At 40.3% G+C, this 14,225-nt stretch overlaps 1 protein-coding gene across 2 annotated transcripts; it reads right to left on the bottom strand.

Annotated features, from left to right (window-relative positions):
• Nucleotides 1-461: 461 nt before the first annotated feature.
• On the bottom strand, nucleotides 462-14,219 carry DCAF4 (DDB1 and CUL4 associated factor 4). Of its 2 annotated transcripts, none has more exons than XM_017741968.1 (13): nucleotides 13,915-14,064; nucleotides 12,193-12,290; nucleotides 10,458-10,612; nucleotides 9,041-9,123; nucleotides 8,295-8,397; nucleotides 7,364-7,507; nucleotides 6,653-6,702; nucleotides 5,283-5,362; nucleotides 3,611-3,706; nucleotides 3,401-3,498; nucleotides 2,542-2,718; nucleotides 1,814-1,928; nucleotides 462-867 (listed from the first exon to the last, which is right to left on the bottom strand). In XM_017741968.1, exons 1-13 carry the CDS (start codon nucleotides 14,049-14,051, stop codon nucleotides 674-676), a joined length of 1,530 nt encoding a protein of 509 aa, XP_017597457.1. In that variant the 5' UTR covers nucleotides 14,052-14,064; the 3' UTR covers nucleotides 462-673. The 2 variants fall into 2 exon arrangements, with proteins under 2 accessions (XP_017597457.1, XP_017597458.1); XM_017741969.1 differs by lacking the exon at nucleotides 13,915-14,064 and adding an exon at nucleotides 14,071-14,219 and having other exon boundaries at nucleotides 471-867.
• Nucleotides 14,220-14,225: the final 6 nt, after the last annotated feature.

Genomic DNA, 14,225 nt, shown 5'->3' on the forward strand with positions numbered 1-14,225 from the left:
GGCATTCAGCTTCCCTACTGGACCAGAAAAAGGGCTTTGCTCCATGCCTGTTGCTTTTTACAGGGGATGGTGGAAGGGCAGTTGCACACTACCATCATCTGAAAGGGACAAAGTTTAGTATGAGCCAGCAAAAAGGACTGACAGTGTGGGTGAGGAAAGCGGCTGTTCCTTGAACTGCTTCCACCATGGAGCATGAAGCAGTGGCAGTTGAAGCAGGAACCCCAACCAAAGCTACTCCAAACAAAGCCCCAGAACACTTACAGTGTTCAGCGTCTCAACAGCAGCTGCTTCACTCTGCTGGGCCAGCCTACTTCTTGAGGCAGATGTGACCACAGCTAAGAGGTTATGTGACCAAACTAGGATTAAGTTAGAGCAGCCTTCTGACAGCAAATTCAGCTAGCACAACAGAGTTACCAGCTTGACGGGCTTACAGCTAGGTTTCAGAGAGGCTGAATCTTGCCTACAGTTCATCAGTGTTCAGCTTTTATTTACAAGCACTCTGAGATGTATACAGCAAGATTTGCTGAACTGCTGAAGGAGGTTCACAATTAGATGGGCAGAACAGATGCAACAGCAGCACATAATGACTCAACAGCTGGGTGACTGGTGTAAAGATTCTGAAGTCACATTTTGCTTGGCAGCTTTGTACACCACGTCTGAGGAGAATAAAATGTCAGTTATAGGAGAAGTGGTAGAGATCCTGTTTGACAGCCATGAGTAAACCAGGAACTCCTCGGCTGCCCCCAAGTCTTGAAGAAAACACCACACTAGGAATGGCATCTTTGGATGATGGGTGGGGAGAAGGGATGGTTCTAAGCAGATGAGCATCTTGGAGACTCCAAATTCTGGTGTAGCAATCCTGACCAACTGGAAGGAAAGGACAGCAAAATTCAACATTACACAAAAAGGATTTTACATGGTTCTGCAAGATTATCACCGCAGAAGGTCTATGGGGAAAACAACTCGACTACTTCTACACCCACAAGAGGCAAAGTGCTTATCCATACTTTACGAAACCAAAATTTTACACTGAATAATACAAAAGTGGGAAAAATGTGCCTTTCCTATTAGGTAATTAAAAGTATGATAAATCAGTACTTAAGAGTGCTTTTCTCTTTATCAAGCTCCTAAGCTAAAGAAAAGGGGAAAAAAATTCAGTCAAATTAAAAGTTCTTCTTACTATTCCATCACTTACTGACAAATCCAAGGAAAGGAGGTCACTGTCTTTACAGTAACTTTATGAAGCTTGGCTACACTACAAGGATTTTGCTTCATCTGTTGCTACTTTTCCTCTCCCCACCCCAAATACAACAATACAAAAAGCTGAGTGTACCTGGGAGTATTCAAAATGAACCTGAGTGGTATAGACAGTTTATAAGGAGTCAGGCCCACATGCCAGTGCTTCAGTCCATCACCACATTATCCACTTAAGCACCAACTAAACATATACACAGTCTCTATATAAAGTTATTACCAAATCTCCTGTTCACGTGTTGTTTCCTTCAATTTCAAAATCAAGTGTTTTCTGCTCTACTCTTGAGACATATTGTGGAAAGGATAATGCAACTTTTGTAGGACACAGCAGATAAAGCTGTTAAGTGCCTCATGGAAGTGATTACAGTAGCTGTGCATCCATAACATAATTTCTTCATTTTCATAGTATATTACAGTATGTCTAAGGCTAAATTTCTTCTGAATTTTAAAGAATTAACAGCTTTACAGCTTCTAACAGCTGTATCTAAGAAACACCCCTCAGGCATAAGAAAATCACTACCATACACTCTACAAGTAGAGGGGGGAAAAGTCAACCCACCTGCTATAAGAAGTCCTTCCTCCTCATTTACATGCAAAGGGAGAAGAGCATATTCATTGTGGTGACCTTTGTACTGTTTCACACACTTTGCTGTTCTCAGGTCCCACAGTTTTATCTGCAAGTTGAAGGAATTGTTTGAGAGAGGCTGTATTAAAGCAGAGAGCACATCCAGAGGAGGGCCAAGAAGATGGTCAGAGAGTAAGAGGATCTCTCCTATGGAGACAGGCTGAGAGAATTCAGCCTCCAGAAGCAGCCTTCCAGTACCTTAAAGAGGCTACAAGAGAGCTGGAGAGGGTCAATGTTTAAGGGTATGTAGTGATAGGAGAAGGGGGAATGGCTTTAAACTGAGAAGCGTAGATTCAAATTAAATATTAGAAAGCTCTTCAATGTGAAGGTGGTGAGTGACTAGAACAGGTTGCCCAGAGAAGTTGTGGATGCTCCATCCTTGAACGTGTTCAAGGCCAGGGTGGCTGAAGCTTTGAGCAAGCTGTTCTAGTGGAAGGTGTCCCTGCCCATGGCAGGGGAGCTGGAACCAGCTTTAAGTTTCCTTCCAACCCAAACCATTCTGTGAAAAATAACTGGCTCTGGAAGAAGACCCATAAATGGAACTGCCACCCAGTTCCGTACTACATACTAAGAGCAGGCATCTGCCCTTGGGAGTGGGATAAGTACCTGTAAATGCCCAGATACTAAAAGGAACAGAATATCCTAACACAACAAAACCATACCTTTCCAGCCATATCTGCTGCCATAAGATAATGTTCAGCCTCCATAAGGTGAATAGATGTAACTGCTGAGCCGTGGAAGAGACGAGTTGCTTTCCAGCTCTGCCCCTTTCGGTTACGTTGGCGCACATCAATGCTGAAAATCTCACCTGAACGGCAGCCATTGTACAGCACTGGGGTCTGGGAGAATCCCAGAGAAAGAAGCACATTGTGTAACATCTGCAAGGATCTTACAACTTACACAGACAGAGTCTGTATCGTGCTTTTGAGCTCTATGGTGTAGTTGTCAAATTATTTTAACACATGCATTAAGAAATAGAATTTTAATTACACACTGCAACATTTTTCAGCCAACTCATGAGTTCCATTCAAACCTCAACTATTTAGCTGGGAAAGTTTGGCTAGGTAAGCAGGAACTCAGTCTAACATAATGGCGAAACAGAAACTGGAATTCCTATTTCACCATTCTAGTTCTTTGTGAACAAGTCCATTAGTATTTTATAGGGATTTTCTCCATCTTGGTGGAGGCAATACACTGAGTGTTATGAAAATTACGTTATTTGACAAAACCAAAACAATTTTACATGCTATTACTGTGCTCTTTGTACTTCCTTGTCTTTTAACCTCTGTAATATTAACAAAACTCGCCCCTGTTGGCACAGATTGAAATCAGTTAATCTTTTTGTTGCCGTTCAATTGTGTGCAAGCATCAGACCACATCAGCTCTGCTGTAGAACACCCATCCAACAGCAGCTGTCATCACAACCTCATGTACAGCATGCGGAGTCCTGCCCCAAACAGAACAAAGAGCCCACCAATGAGGCAGTGCTCTGAAAATACGGTGGCGTATGGTTCTCTGTACCTGCGTGGCAAACTGCTGTGCCAGTACATCACTACTGGTTCCAAATGTCTGCCGATGCCCTGTCACTACATTGGTCACAAGAACTCGTCGTGTCAGGCCTAAGGAAGACAGATGATGTTGGTTTAGCTGTAATTTGAGTAGCAGCTGGGAGATGAATGCAAGTCTTTCCCACTGAGACAGACAGGGTTGCTAGCCTTGCAGATAGATCACCTGTGCTAAAGCAGTTGTCTGCTTGGGGATTGAGGCACCAAGCACAGGACCAGGCAGTGGATATCTTGAAACTGCACAGCATCCCAGGTCTATCTCCTAGAAGACAGGAGAAACACATGAAGTATTCATAAAATGTTAGAACAGGATGATAACTCAGAAAGGTTCTTAGACTGCCATACTTCTTTTAACATTTCAATCTGAAGCAGAGAAAGTGTTACCCAATTGGTGTCCTTTTTGGTACTCAAGAGACAGGAAACAAATGGAAGTTCATGACTGTAAGTGGGACACCATAAATAGATGATATCGAGAGACTGTGAAATTTATTCAGTAGTCAGAGGGCTGACCATGGCAGGAAAGAACAAAGTAATACTTGCCTTATAGCACTAAGTAAGCCATTTTTTAAAGATGAGTGGGCTAGAAATAAAAAACATTTACTTTATAAACTACAGATCAGCCAAAACCTAACCTGTAAGTTCTTGGCCTGCCTATTTAAAGAAAAAAAAAATTAAGTAACAATACCCTAGATTTGACTCTTACTCATGTAGCTCCTGCACAAAATTAATGCCAATTAGCAGAGTACATCATCAGTTTTCACTTCCTTCATGGGACATCATACATACATACGTCAGGTAGCAGAGGTGACACAGACAAGAATGGATGGATAACATAGTTTTAGACAGGGTAAGTTCTACTTTTCTCCCAGCATCTACTCAGCAAGGCTCCCACAAACCACGTATTTAGGAGAGTGAAGTAAGTCAAACTTGGAAATACCTAAACAGTCAGTAGGATATGCTACACAGGAGGACTTTGGTGGAACTCACAGCATCTCATTATGGTGAAAGGCTTAAAATCTTCTACAGAGCAACTGGGTATGCTGGCCTAGTAGCCATCCACCCTCAGTGACTCTTCAAGTTCATGCTGACTCTATGCATATTGCTTTAATGGCTGCTTAAATAGTAAGACACCAAAAATTTAAAATGAGTCCATTACTCTTATCACAGATTTCCTCTGTATAAACTTAACTGATCATATCTGAATGGATACCAGATTAGAGGACTGCACTCTGTGACTTGAAGAAGCATGGTTCTAACATCTATCAAGAAAGTCCAATCAATTAAGTCCTGCCCCCAAAAACATTAACAAAAAAGATCAGCTATAACCAGACTTAAGACATAGTATTCTCCCAGTCAGTCAGGTTTACATACAACTGAACATGAGCTTGTACAAGGAGCTATGGGCTGAGATATTTACCAGCTTTGCACCTCTGATTAATCCCCTGAGCATACCTGAGTAGCTGCTATGAGATTCTGCAGTGACTCTGGACAGTCTATAAGGAAATGTGAGTACTTCTTGTGTGCAGCTTACGAGTATTAATTACAGGCCAAGCTACTCATGAAAAATCTCAAGTGTTTGCTTTACAAGTGAGGTGTTCTCCTGCCAAAGTCAAGCACCGCAGCAGCTAAAAATAAACCAGGGCTTTGAATACTGTTTGTTAATTAAGTCTCAAGTTCTTTCATCATCATTTCACTTCTTAAGCTGTTTTAGTCTTACAGGAATACAACAGTCTCATCAACTACTGAAAAAAAAGTTAAAATAATCTTTCTTTTGTGCTCTTTTCATACCATAATTGTTACCAAAAATTGGAGACAAAAAACCAACAAAAACACCCTACCTGGGTTAGTGCTGCTGAACAATGATGCTGGAAGCAGACTGGCACAGCCTGGTGTTTCTGCAATTCCCATGAGACACAGCTTGCTGAAGTGAGTTAAGGAAAACTGATTTCTCCCTAGAATGGAACAAGCTGCCTTATATATATAAGTGGGAAAAGCAAGCTGCCCTGACACAGCCACAGCTCACAACACTTTTCCCTGAGACGTCTGATGTGCTTTACAGTTTACAACTAAGTCCTGCTCTTAATTTCTTTCATAGGAATGACGTAGAAAGAACTCAAATTCTTGCTTGTGTATTTTCACTACTAGAAGGATAAGAGAATACTATTGTATCTTACTAGTGATAGGAAAAAGAAAAAAAGAAGCACGGCCTACAGAGATCATTCTTCTCACTTTTTCATGTTGATGACACTGCATTAATGTAGATCTGTTTTTCATGGTGATAAATTGGAAAAAGGGGAGCACACATCGGTGAGGCAAGGAAGACTCACTTTAGATTACATTTAAATATTTTATGAAGACTATAGCAGGTATATATAGAATTTGGAAGCTGCATTTCAAGTTCAGTGGGGTAGATCTGTAACACAACTAGGGGAAAGCACGAACCCACCAAACCAAGCGATCCCAAACTCCTCCCCCGCTGTGCACGTGCCTGGTGAGCTCCTGCCCCCTGATGGGTCGGTCTAGAATTGCCTGGCTTTTCACACAGGCCATTCCATATTTTTCTATGTAATTTCTTTTGGCACTTTAATAGCACACCTGTTGTCTGCCTTCTCCTACGTCAAAATTCAATTTTTCCCCCCTCATTCTTCTGGGCTCTGCACTGTTCATTATTGGTTCCTCTGCTACACCGCCAACGTTCCTCTTCTTCTGAGTCAGACCTGCAGAACATGCTCTGAAAGTTGCAGGTGGTGCTATTGAATTGCTTCCATTCTCCTCTCACCGCAACCAATATGGGGATGGTTTTAAACACAAACGAACCACTCCACTTTCAAAGAGGTTCACTTCAGAAAAAGGTTGTTGCCTTAACCCTCTGCTCCTCTTTTGCCTCAGCCAATTTCTAAACATCAGATCATTTTGGATATGGCATTTACATACACTATTAGTGAAGCTGGAATTCTCCAGGGCAGAAAACATGGTCTTTCATTTATCATTAATATGGGAACAATTCTACATATATCCATAACAGAACCATACATCTGTCTCACTAATTTCAACATATTTCATTTCTTATTACTTCCTCAGTTTTCCAGAAAACTTATTTTCTGGGAGAACTGGAGGAGAGGTATTCCTTGAAGTTAAGTTTTTCTGTGAAGCATGACACAGACTTGTGAAACCTGAACAACAATTCTGCTTTTTCTTAAAAGGATATAAAACATGAGAATCTGGATGAGTCAGTGATGCCCAGCACACAGAATTCACCTTCAGAGAGAAGACGACATACTATTCTTGTGATTTGTTTTTCAATTAAGCAAAGATTATTTCCATGCAAAGATGACATAGAATTCGGCACTGGGCACAACTCTTCAGCCCACTAAATAACTCAGTAACAGGGCATGAGCATTTTAGCTTCATACTCATCTTGTAATGACAGAGCAGCACTTGAGAAGTCTGACCAAACACAGACTGAGGCACCAAGCACATCCTATTATTCAAGAGACCATCCTTAAAAGAATCTGATGAAAACCTGTTTTAAATATGCCTCATGTTTAGGGGTAAACAGAGTTTCCCAAAATTATTTTTAAGAAAGAGCATGCAAATCTTGGTAGTTTTGGTAGCAAAACATTAGTTTTGCCAGCTACAGTTCAAGTCTGAAGTAAGCACTATCCTTGGAAGGTGGTATTTCTATGTAGTCTTCCATGCCAATTGTGGTATAACATTCCTGACAACGAGCCCTGGTACTGAGCACTTTCAGAGACAGGTTTATTGTGGCTCTGTGTTTATCCAAGCTTCCCATTTCTAGATTCTTCCATTCTCTTCTCCTAGCCCCTTCCCCAACCCTCATGGCATTTCCACACGAGCCTCCCAAGAACAGTGTTCTGAGAATGCAACCACCAAAGGAAGGAGGAACAGAAAATAGTACTTTGCGGTTTGTGAAGTAGAGGTTGTCATACATCTCCACAGTGAGAGACTCCTTCCCCAAACCGCTGAGATTGATGATACCATATTTACATCCTCCATGCTCTACATCGTTCACAGTGAATATTCGTTCACAAGCAACATCTGCCTGTAAAATAAAAGCTTACCAGTCACACTTACTGGAAACTTACAGGAGAAACAGCTTGAGGGAGTTGCATTAGGTCTAAAATGAAACAACACATTAATTCTGATCCCTCTAACACCACCTGCTTTCCATTCACCTCTAAAATCAGTGGCCAACTCATTTTAAATGCATGCACAGAAAAAACAGGGATAGTAAAGGATTCAGTCCCTGGCTAACAATAAATGATCTTTCCAATGTTAACAATTCTGTACACTTACACTGTTTCTGAGTCCCTTCTGGCTTCAGCTACCTATGCAGTGCTCTGTTTACAAGGCCAGGAGCTGGTCCTGGAGAGCTTCCTATATAGTCTATGAAAGATCATTAAATGTAAAGTGATTACTGACGTTTACTTAGCTTCTCTGAACCATGGGCTTTGCTACTCCCAAAACTCTTCTCTTTCATTTTTTTCTTTCTCTTGATCTTCTCCACTCCTCTTCCCAGCCCCACAATAATGATCCACTCAACTCCTATTTACTTTCAAAAGAACATGGTGATCAGATTAAAAAAAAAAACCAAACCAAAAAAACCCACTTTCATATCCAACCTTTTTTATAATTTTCCTTTGTAGGAAAGGAACAGCCTCTCCCTACCTGTTTAAAGTTACTGAGCACAAATTTTAAGAACTGACAGAGCAGGAATAACTTATCTTTAAAAGCTAAAATTTGACCTATGTGAGTTGACTACAAGAGCCTGAATTTTCTCTGAAGATGGGCTCTCTTTATCTTAAAGACTTACATTTCTCATAACATACCACAATGATTTTAAAATTGTTGGTTCCAGCAACTGAGGAGTCTGGACTGTGTATTTCTATCTTCCTCCTCTGCATGCAGTTCACTTTTAGTTCATGGACTAGCCTGTAAAAGCAGGTAGGTGGGTGAGGGGGTTGAAGAGAGGAGAATTCAGGCAAGCCTAAATTTAATGCATAAGAAAATAATTCTGGCCAGGATATAGAACTGCTTCTCAATCACCGAAGAGAAAATGCCTGAATAACTAGCATGCTGAAATTTAACTTACATAACCCATGAACACGTGCATCTTCCACAGTCATGGAATTTCATCCCGCTGTTTTGAACCCCAGCACATCTTTAGTAGCCGAAACAACAACACAGTAAGTCACTGACTTAACTTGCCTCCTGCACTGTTACTGAAACTGAGCTACCTTAGCTGTTCTAATGGGGGGCAAGGGAATGGTCACATCCACTGAAAGGCATTTATCCTAAAATAGCTGTGCTGTACTCATAAAGCACAATGCGGCAAACCAGCATATCCGTATACATACGTAAAGTGAACTTTTTTGAAGTAAAATTGGGAAACAACTTCATTTGAATTCTCATCATTTTAGTAATCTATTACAGAATATAACCTTTTTTCTAACTTTAAGTAATATGTTCCTCCTCATCCCAATGAAACAGTAAGAAATGCAAGAAAACCTGACAGAAACAGTTGCACTAACAGCAGAACTGAACTGCAAACAGAAGACAAATCAAATCATTGTACCTGCAATAACTTGTGGAGCTGAGCAAACCCAGCTGCCTTTTCTGTAACAGCACAGATGAGTTGAGTCCAGCCCTTGTTGTTTTCTGTAAGAGAGTAACGTGGAACTGTACTCAGTTATTTACTTAAGATTCAAACATGGCTGTGGGTCTTTGATGTTTGGGATGTTTAGGTAACTTTTTCCTCTAGCCTACATACATTAAAATTTTCAGAATGTACAGAACACATTGCAACACCATCCTGATCTACTACAATAAGTAGACAAGAATATATTCCTGTGAGATGTGGAGCACTTCTGCAAATACAGAAGCTGGAGAAAAAATACGAAACCCTAGCAGCCGTTGTTTTCAATCTACATAAGCAGCAGTACTACCTGGAGGTGTAAACTACCTTCTGGTTTTACTACAACGCCTGAAATTCTTCTTATACAGCAAAATTTTCTTTCACAATGAGAGTGCAAATAAACATGCAGTCTTACTGTTGTACTAAACTGCTTTTCCATCCCAGTTCCACTCCCCATTCCCCCCACAGTCCTGGGAACTAGATGATCTTTAAGGTCCTTTCCAATGCAAGTCATTCTACGATTCCATTTCATGATTCGCATTTTTTTTAGAATTTAATGGAAACACTTTCTGAGTAGACCAAGGAATAAAGTATTTTGCAGAATTATGGAGTAAGAAATCTTTTTGATAATACTCAGACAAAGCAAGTGTTTGAGAATCAAAATGTTCTTTACAGCAAAGACTGAAGAGCTGAATAGCTGGTTGGAGAACTTCATTGCTTAAGAAAAAGAACACTGTTCACTTCTTCCATGTGACAGCATATTTAAGCTAAGCTGTTACTTGTAAAGTTTTAAGACATGTTTTTCAGGTAATGAAAAAGCATCCTTGACAGATATTTCACCCAGATTACAAATACACAACATCAGCATTAATTTCACTGTAACTCTTTATGAAGAGAAGCACACAGGTTTTCCAGACATAAACATAAGACCTGCCTTGATTTTAACTGTCCAAAAAAGTTCTTCAAAAAAAGCTGTTTCCACCAACTGTGATTAGTATTGTTTCTTCAAGGTCCAGGAATACGATCAATCAACTTATTAAAAATGTGAGAAACTTAAAATCAGGACCCCACTTTGCCAATTCAAGGCAGGAATTTGAAACCTGGCATTCAATACCCTGACTCAAGTGTAACTGTTGGACAACTGCAATTCTCAGCACAGTTCCTGCATCTTTATAGGTTTTCTGTTTGTAATGACTTGATTTCATTCCTGTCTAGAACAGCCAAACAAAAGGCTTCAAGGACTATATATTCTTAGCAGAAAAAGAAACTGAATTGTCAGAATTTGAAGATTTTAGTTTATAATCTGTCCTGGGCCACAGTACAATAAAGCCTAATTGCAATCTTTTTCAAAACATACCTTTTGTTTTTCTTCCTCTTCTAGGAGCCTCAGTCTTTTGCACTCCATTGCCTTGTGCTGAATGCTGTCCGTGGTGAGTGGGTTGTGGTTATTATGTCCAGGCAGTAGACGAAAATAGCGGTTCTTTTCTGGGTCATAATAAAATCCTGGCAGTTCTTCAGGGTGGGAGGAGTCAGGGAGAAAAAGAGGCAAAATCAGATGGGTAACTTTGTTTACTGCTCTTTGATATTCCATGTCTTCACGTGAATGTCAGAGTTATGAGACTCAAAGCTCTTGCTCCCAACAGGTCCCAAGCATGATACACAGACTAGGAGAAGATGAGCCACTTACAGGAGAGAAAAAAAGATTATTTATAGTTTTCAAAGGCTGTTACACTGATACAGAAGGGATGTCACCGCTGACCAAGAGGAAATTCAGACCAATCAGAAAGGCACAAAAGAACGGTTTTGTTGCAGAACAAAAATGGTCTTTCCTCATAAATACATTATGAGGGGACATTCTTAGTTAAAAGACTTGGTAGGACAGCAAAAAAAAGAATGAGGTATCAAATAAACCCAAATAAAGTATTTCACTTCCCAGAACAAGACACTTTTTCTTCAGCACATAGGAGGGATTTAGATTAAATCAAGAGTACATTTGGCTCCCTCCAAAGGTAAGTTGGGATGAGAAACACTCAATTTTAGTGCTTCCCTGTCTGGGTGAATGCAGAGGCAGACAAGTAAAATACTTTGAAAGATTGTCTCAAGAGAAAGAAATTCATTCAGAGGCAATTGTTAACATTTCACTTCAAGAGTTTTTATTTAAAACTCTATCTACTACCAGAAATTTCATTTTAAGTAATCTCTTTTTGCAGCTGCTTACCATTCAGCTCCTTTTCTGCATCTTTTAGGTTTCAGCTTAGCCACAAGTGACCAAGATTTATTCAGGTCAGCAAAATTAAAAAGTTAGTCAATGAATCAGTAAAGTTTATAAAAGCACACTACATTTAGCATACAGAATCTAATTACACAGGAATAAATGTCTTGCAGGATACATCTCCAAACACATGCTCACAACACAAAACAGTGATACACAAAAACCATCTCCCTGAACTCAGGGTTGTTTCAGGACTCTCCTGTTGTACAGAAATATATGTTCCCACTGGCTTAGTTAATGCTAGCATTGTTTAACCAGTTAGGAAGCCAGAACAGGACATCTTTTTCAACAGCACTGCTACTTCATCATTTGTTGTTAATGAACAAATACTTAGCCAGAGTGTATTTATTACAGACTACAATGTACACTGAAGGCATAAAGAGAGATACATCACACAAGAGAGGCACACCACAAAGTGGTGGATTGTTGTGCCTTTCAGAAGACTGAGTAACTGAACACAAGCTGTAATTTTTTATATGCTCTCTCATTTTATTTGCTTCCTTCGTAGTTCATTTTCTTCCTAAAGCGGCATTTCTGGAGGGAGAAACAGAATTGTATTTTTTCAGTTTATATCAGCTCTAAGCACACAAGTTTTCAAACATGAGAAGCACCTGTGGGCCTGAAAGTGATTTGGCTCTGTTCTCTAGATCCTTACTTACTACATCTTTTTGTATCACCTGATGTTGCTTTTCTCCAGAAACTTTACTGTTTGTATTGTTCCCATAACACCAGATTATTAATGCAGCTACTACTACTACTAGTTTTTTCATACAAGCAGCATATAGGAACTGACTTTTGACCCATAAACACTATCTCTTACCTGGTGCTACAGAGTTCTGCATTGAACTGGACGAAGAAGGATCTTCACTGCTGCTGGGGCCTGCATTCACTGTGGTCTGTGGTTCCTCCTGTTCCAGACTGAAAAAACAGCACTGCCTTCAAGACAGGCTCACAACTGTCCTACACATCTTTCCCACAAAGAATCTAGAAAGCAGATTGTTACTGACATCAATGGAGTACCATTTTGCAGTGCTAAGCACACTCTGCATATCACCCACCATACATTAAACTGTGAAAATCAAACAGTGAAAATATTCAGCTTAAAAATTTCTCAAGGAAGTTAGTGAAACCAGCATCCTAAAAGCCTTAAATTGCTTGCTAATACATTAGACGTGGCTGTTGATTCTGCAAGTGCCTTTAACTCTTTTTAGCAAAAGATTTACTGGGCAATTGTACATTAAACGAACAACCCACTCCTAAAAGCACGCAAGTCTTCGCAGCACAAAGCAAGAGACAGTGTGGGTAAAACACTGATGTCAGGTCAAAAATATTTTGCCATTATCTTCATAATAAGAATTTCATTGATGAGTTCAGAAACATGCAAAATAAACACAAGTTTAATGAAAATTCCAAGAAAAGCCTCTGCTTTTCTAACAAACATTGCAGAGGGTAACTGCAGCTTTCCTCTTTTTGAGCTAATATACATGAGCACATTCAGTACTGATGAGCAAAATTCCACTGGGATGTTTTCTGAATCACCTGTACAATTCTCACTTTTTAAGACAGGTCCAATTACATGTCATCTTAAAAGCAGTAGGTGAAGATGTTTTGCAAGAGTCATAATTTATTGAAAACACAAAGAAACTCTATTTCTAATACCAGCTCCGCTGCGGTTTCATTACACAACTTTGAAAATGGTTAAAGAACACAACAGGTATACAAGGGGAAAAACACCCCAGATCGAACCCAGGCACTTAACTTTGAAGCTTTGTAAGAAAACTCTTTTAATTCTGCTCACTGAAGTAGTGCCCATTTGCGTTTCTAAGTTTTCTTACACAAGTGCAACTAGTGTGGCAACTCATATGTGTGTCTCTTTTCCTAAAAATAAGGTTATTTTTTTAAAAAAAAAAGTTTAGTGTATTAAAACAAAGTCTTCTTTTAGTCCTGCAAGAGGCACTAAGGAAAGAACAGGGGAATGAAAAAGCAACCATAAAAACAGCTCAAACATAGGCAAGTGTAAGTTCTAAAGTATAAAACGTGTTTTTCTCAAAGGATCAGTTTTCAAGGCAGGGGATTATTCCTGAGGCCTTGTTTCATTTTCCTGATCTGCTAGATGTGGTATTATTACCACATTACTTATCATGCTTTCAAACATTCAGGAAGATCCTCTAATGACAGAGTTTACACCAGTAAACACAGAGGCTTAAAATACACAGGCAGGTAGAATGAAGTAATTTTATTTTTCTTCCCTGAACTATCTTTGCATATTGATGAAGGGTTTATGGACGATAATGCACAGCTGAAAGGACTGGCTCACGGAACCGCATCTCAGTTTAAAATCAGTGTTCCGTTGTGAACACACAATAAACCAGAAATCAATGCAATTCCACTCCCAGTACGGATGACAGATACACCAGAAGTACTATCTACTAGATCTTCAGGCGGCAACCCTCTCGGTTCTAGAAAGTCACCATTCCGCACATTTAGTGAGGCCTAAGATCCAACGCCTTAGCCCCTGCCAAGCCGAGCTGCCTGTACTTGCCTTTCGGCGCGGTTGCTGTAGCTGGGTCTTCTGTGCCCGTGGGGGTGGTGGCTGCGCTTGTGACTGCTCCATCCACGCCCCTCCTTGCCTCGACGGTAGTTTCTCCTCATTTCTACTCTTAAAGCAAACATACACATATACTTCACCCCTACTTGCCTGGAACAGCTCAGCATACAAGACAAGTCTCTTAATGCGGCCTCTTTTCAAACAGTTTCAACCTGTAACGACCAGGCCCGCCAACCACCCGGAGCACAGGCGCCCCCGTACGCCTGTCGACTTCCCCGCTAGTCCGGGACCAGCTCCGCGGCTCA

This window comes from Corvus brachyrhynchos, unplaced genomic scaffold (assembly GCF_000691975.1).
Source record: "Corvus brachyrhynchos isolate BGI_N302 unplaced genomic scaffold, ASM69197v1 scaffold115, whole genome shotgun sequence".
Classification (NCBI taxonomy): domain Eukaryota; kingdom Metazoa; phylum Chordata; class Aves; order Passeriformes; family Corvidae; genus Corvus; species Corvus brachyrhynchos.

Coding starts and splice junctions, on each gene's coding strand:
- DCAF4 (XM_017741968.1), bottom strand. CDS start 14,051: ATGTGTATGTTTGCTTTAAGAGTAGAAATGAGGAGAAACTACCGTCGA. Junction 3,707..5,282: donor GTTCAGCAGCACTAACCCAG/GTAGGGTGTTTT, acceptor CCTGTCTTCTAG/GAGATAGACCTGGGATGCTG. Junction 1,929..2,541: donor CAGCAGATATGGCTGGAAAG/GTATGGTTTTGT, acceptor TTCAACTTGCAG/ATAAAACTGTGGGACCTGAG.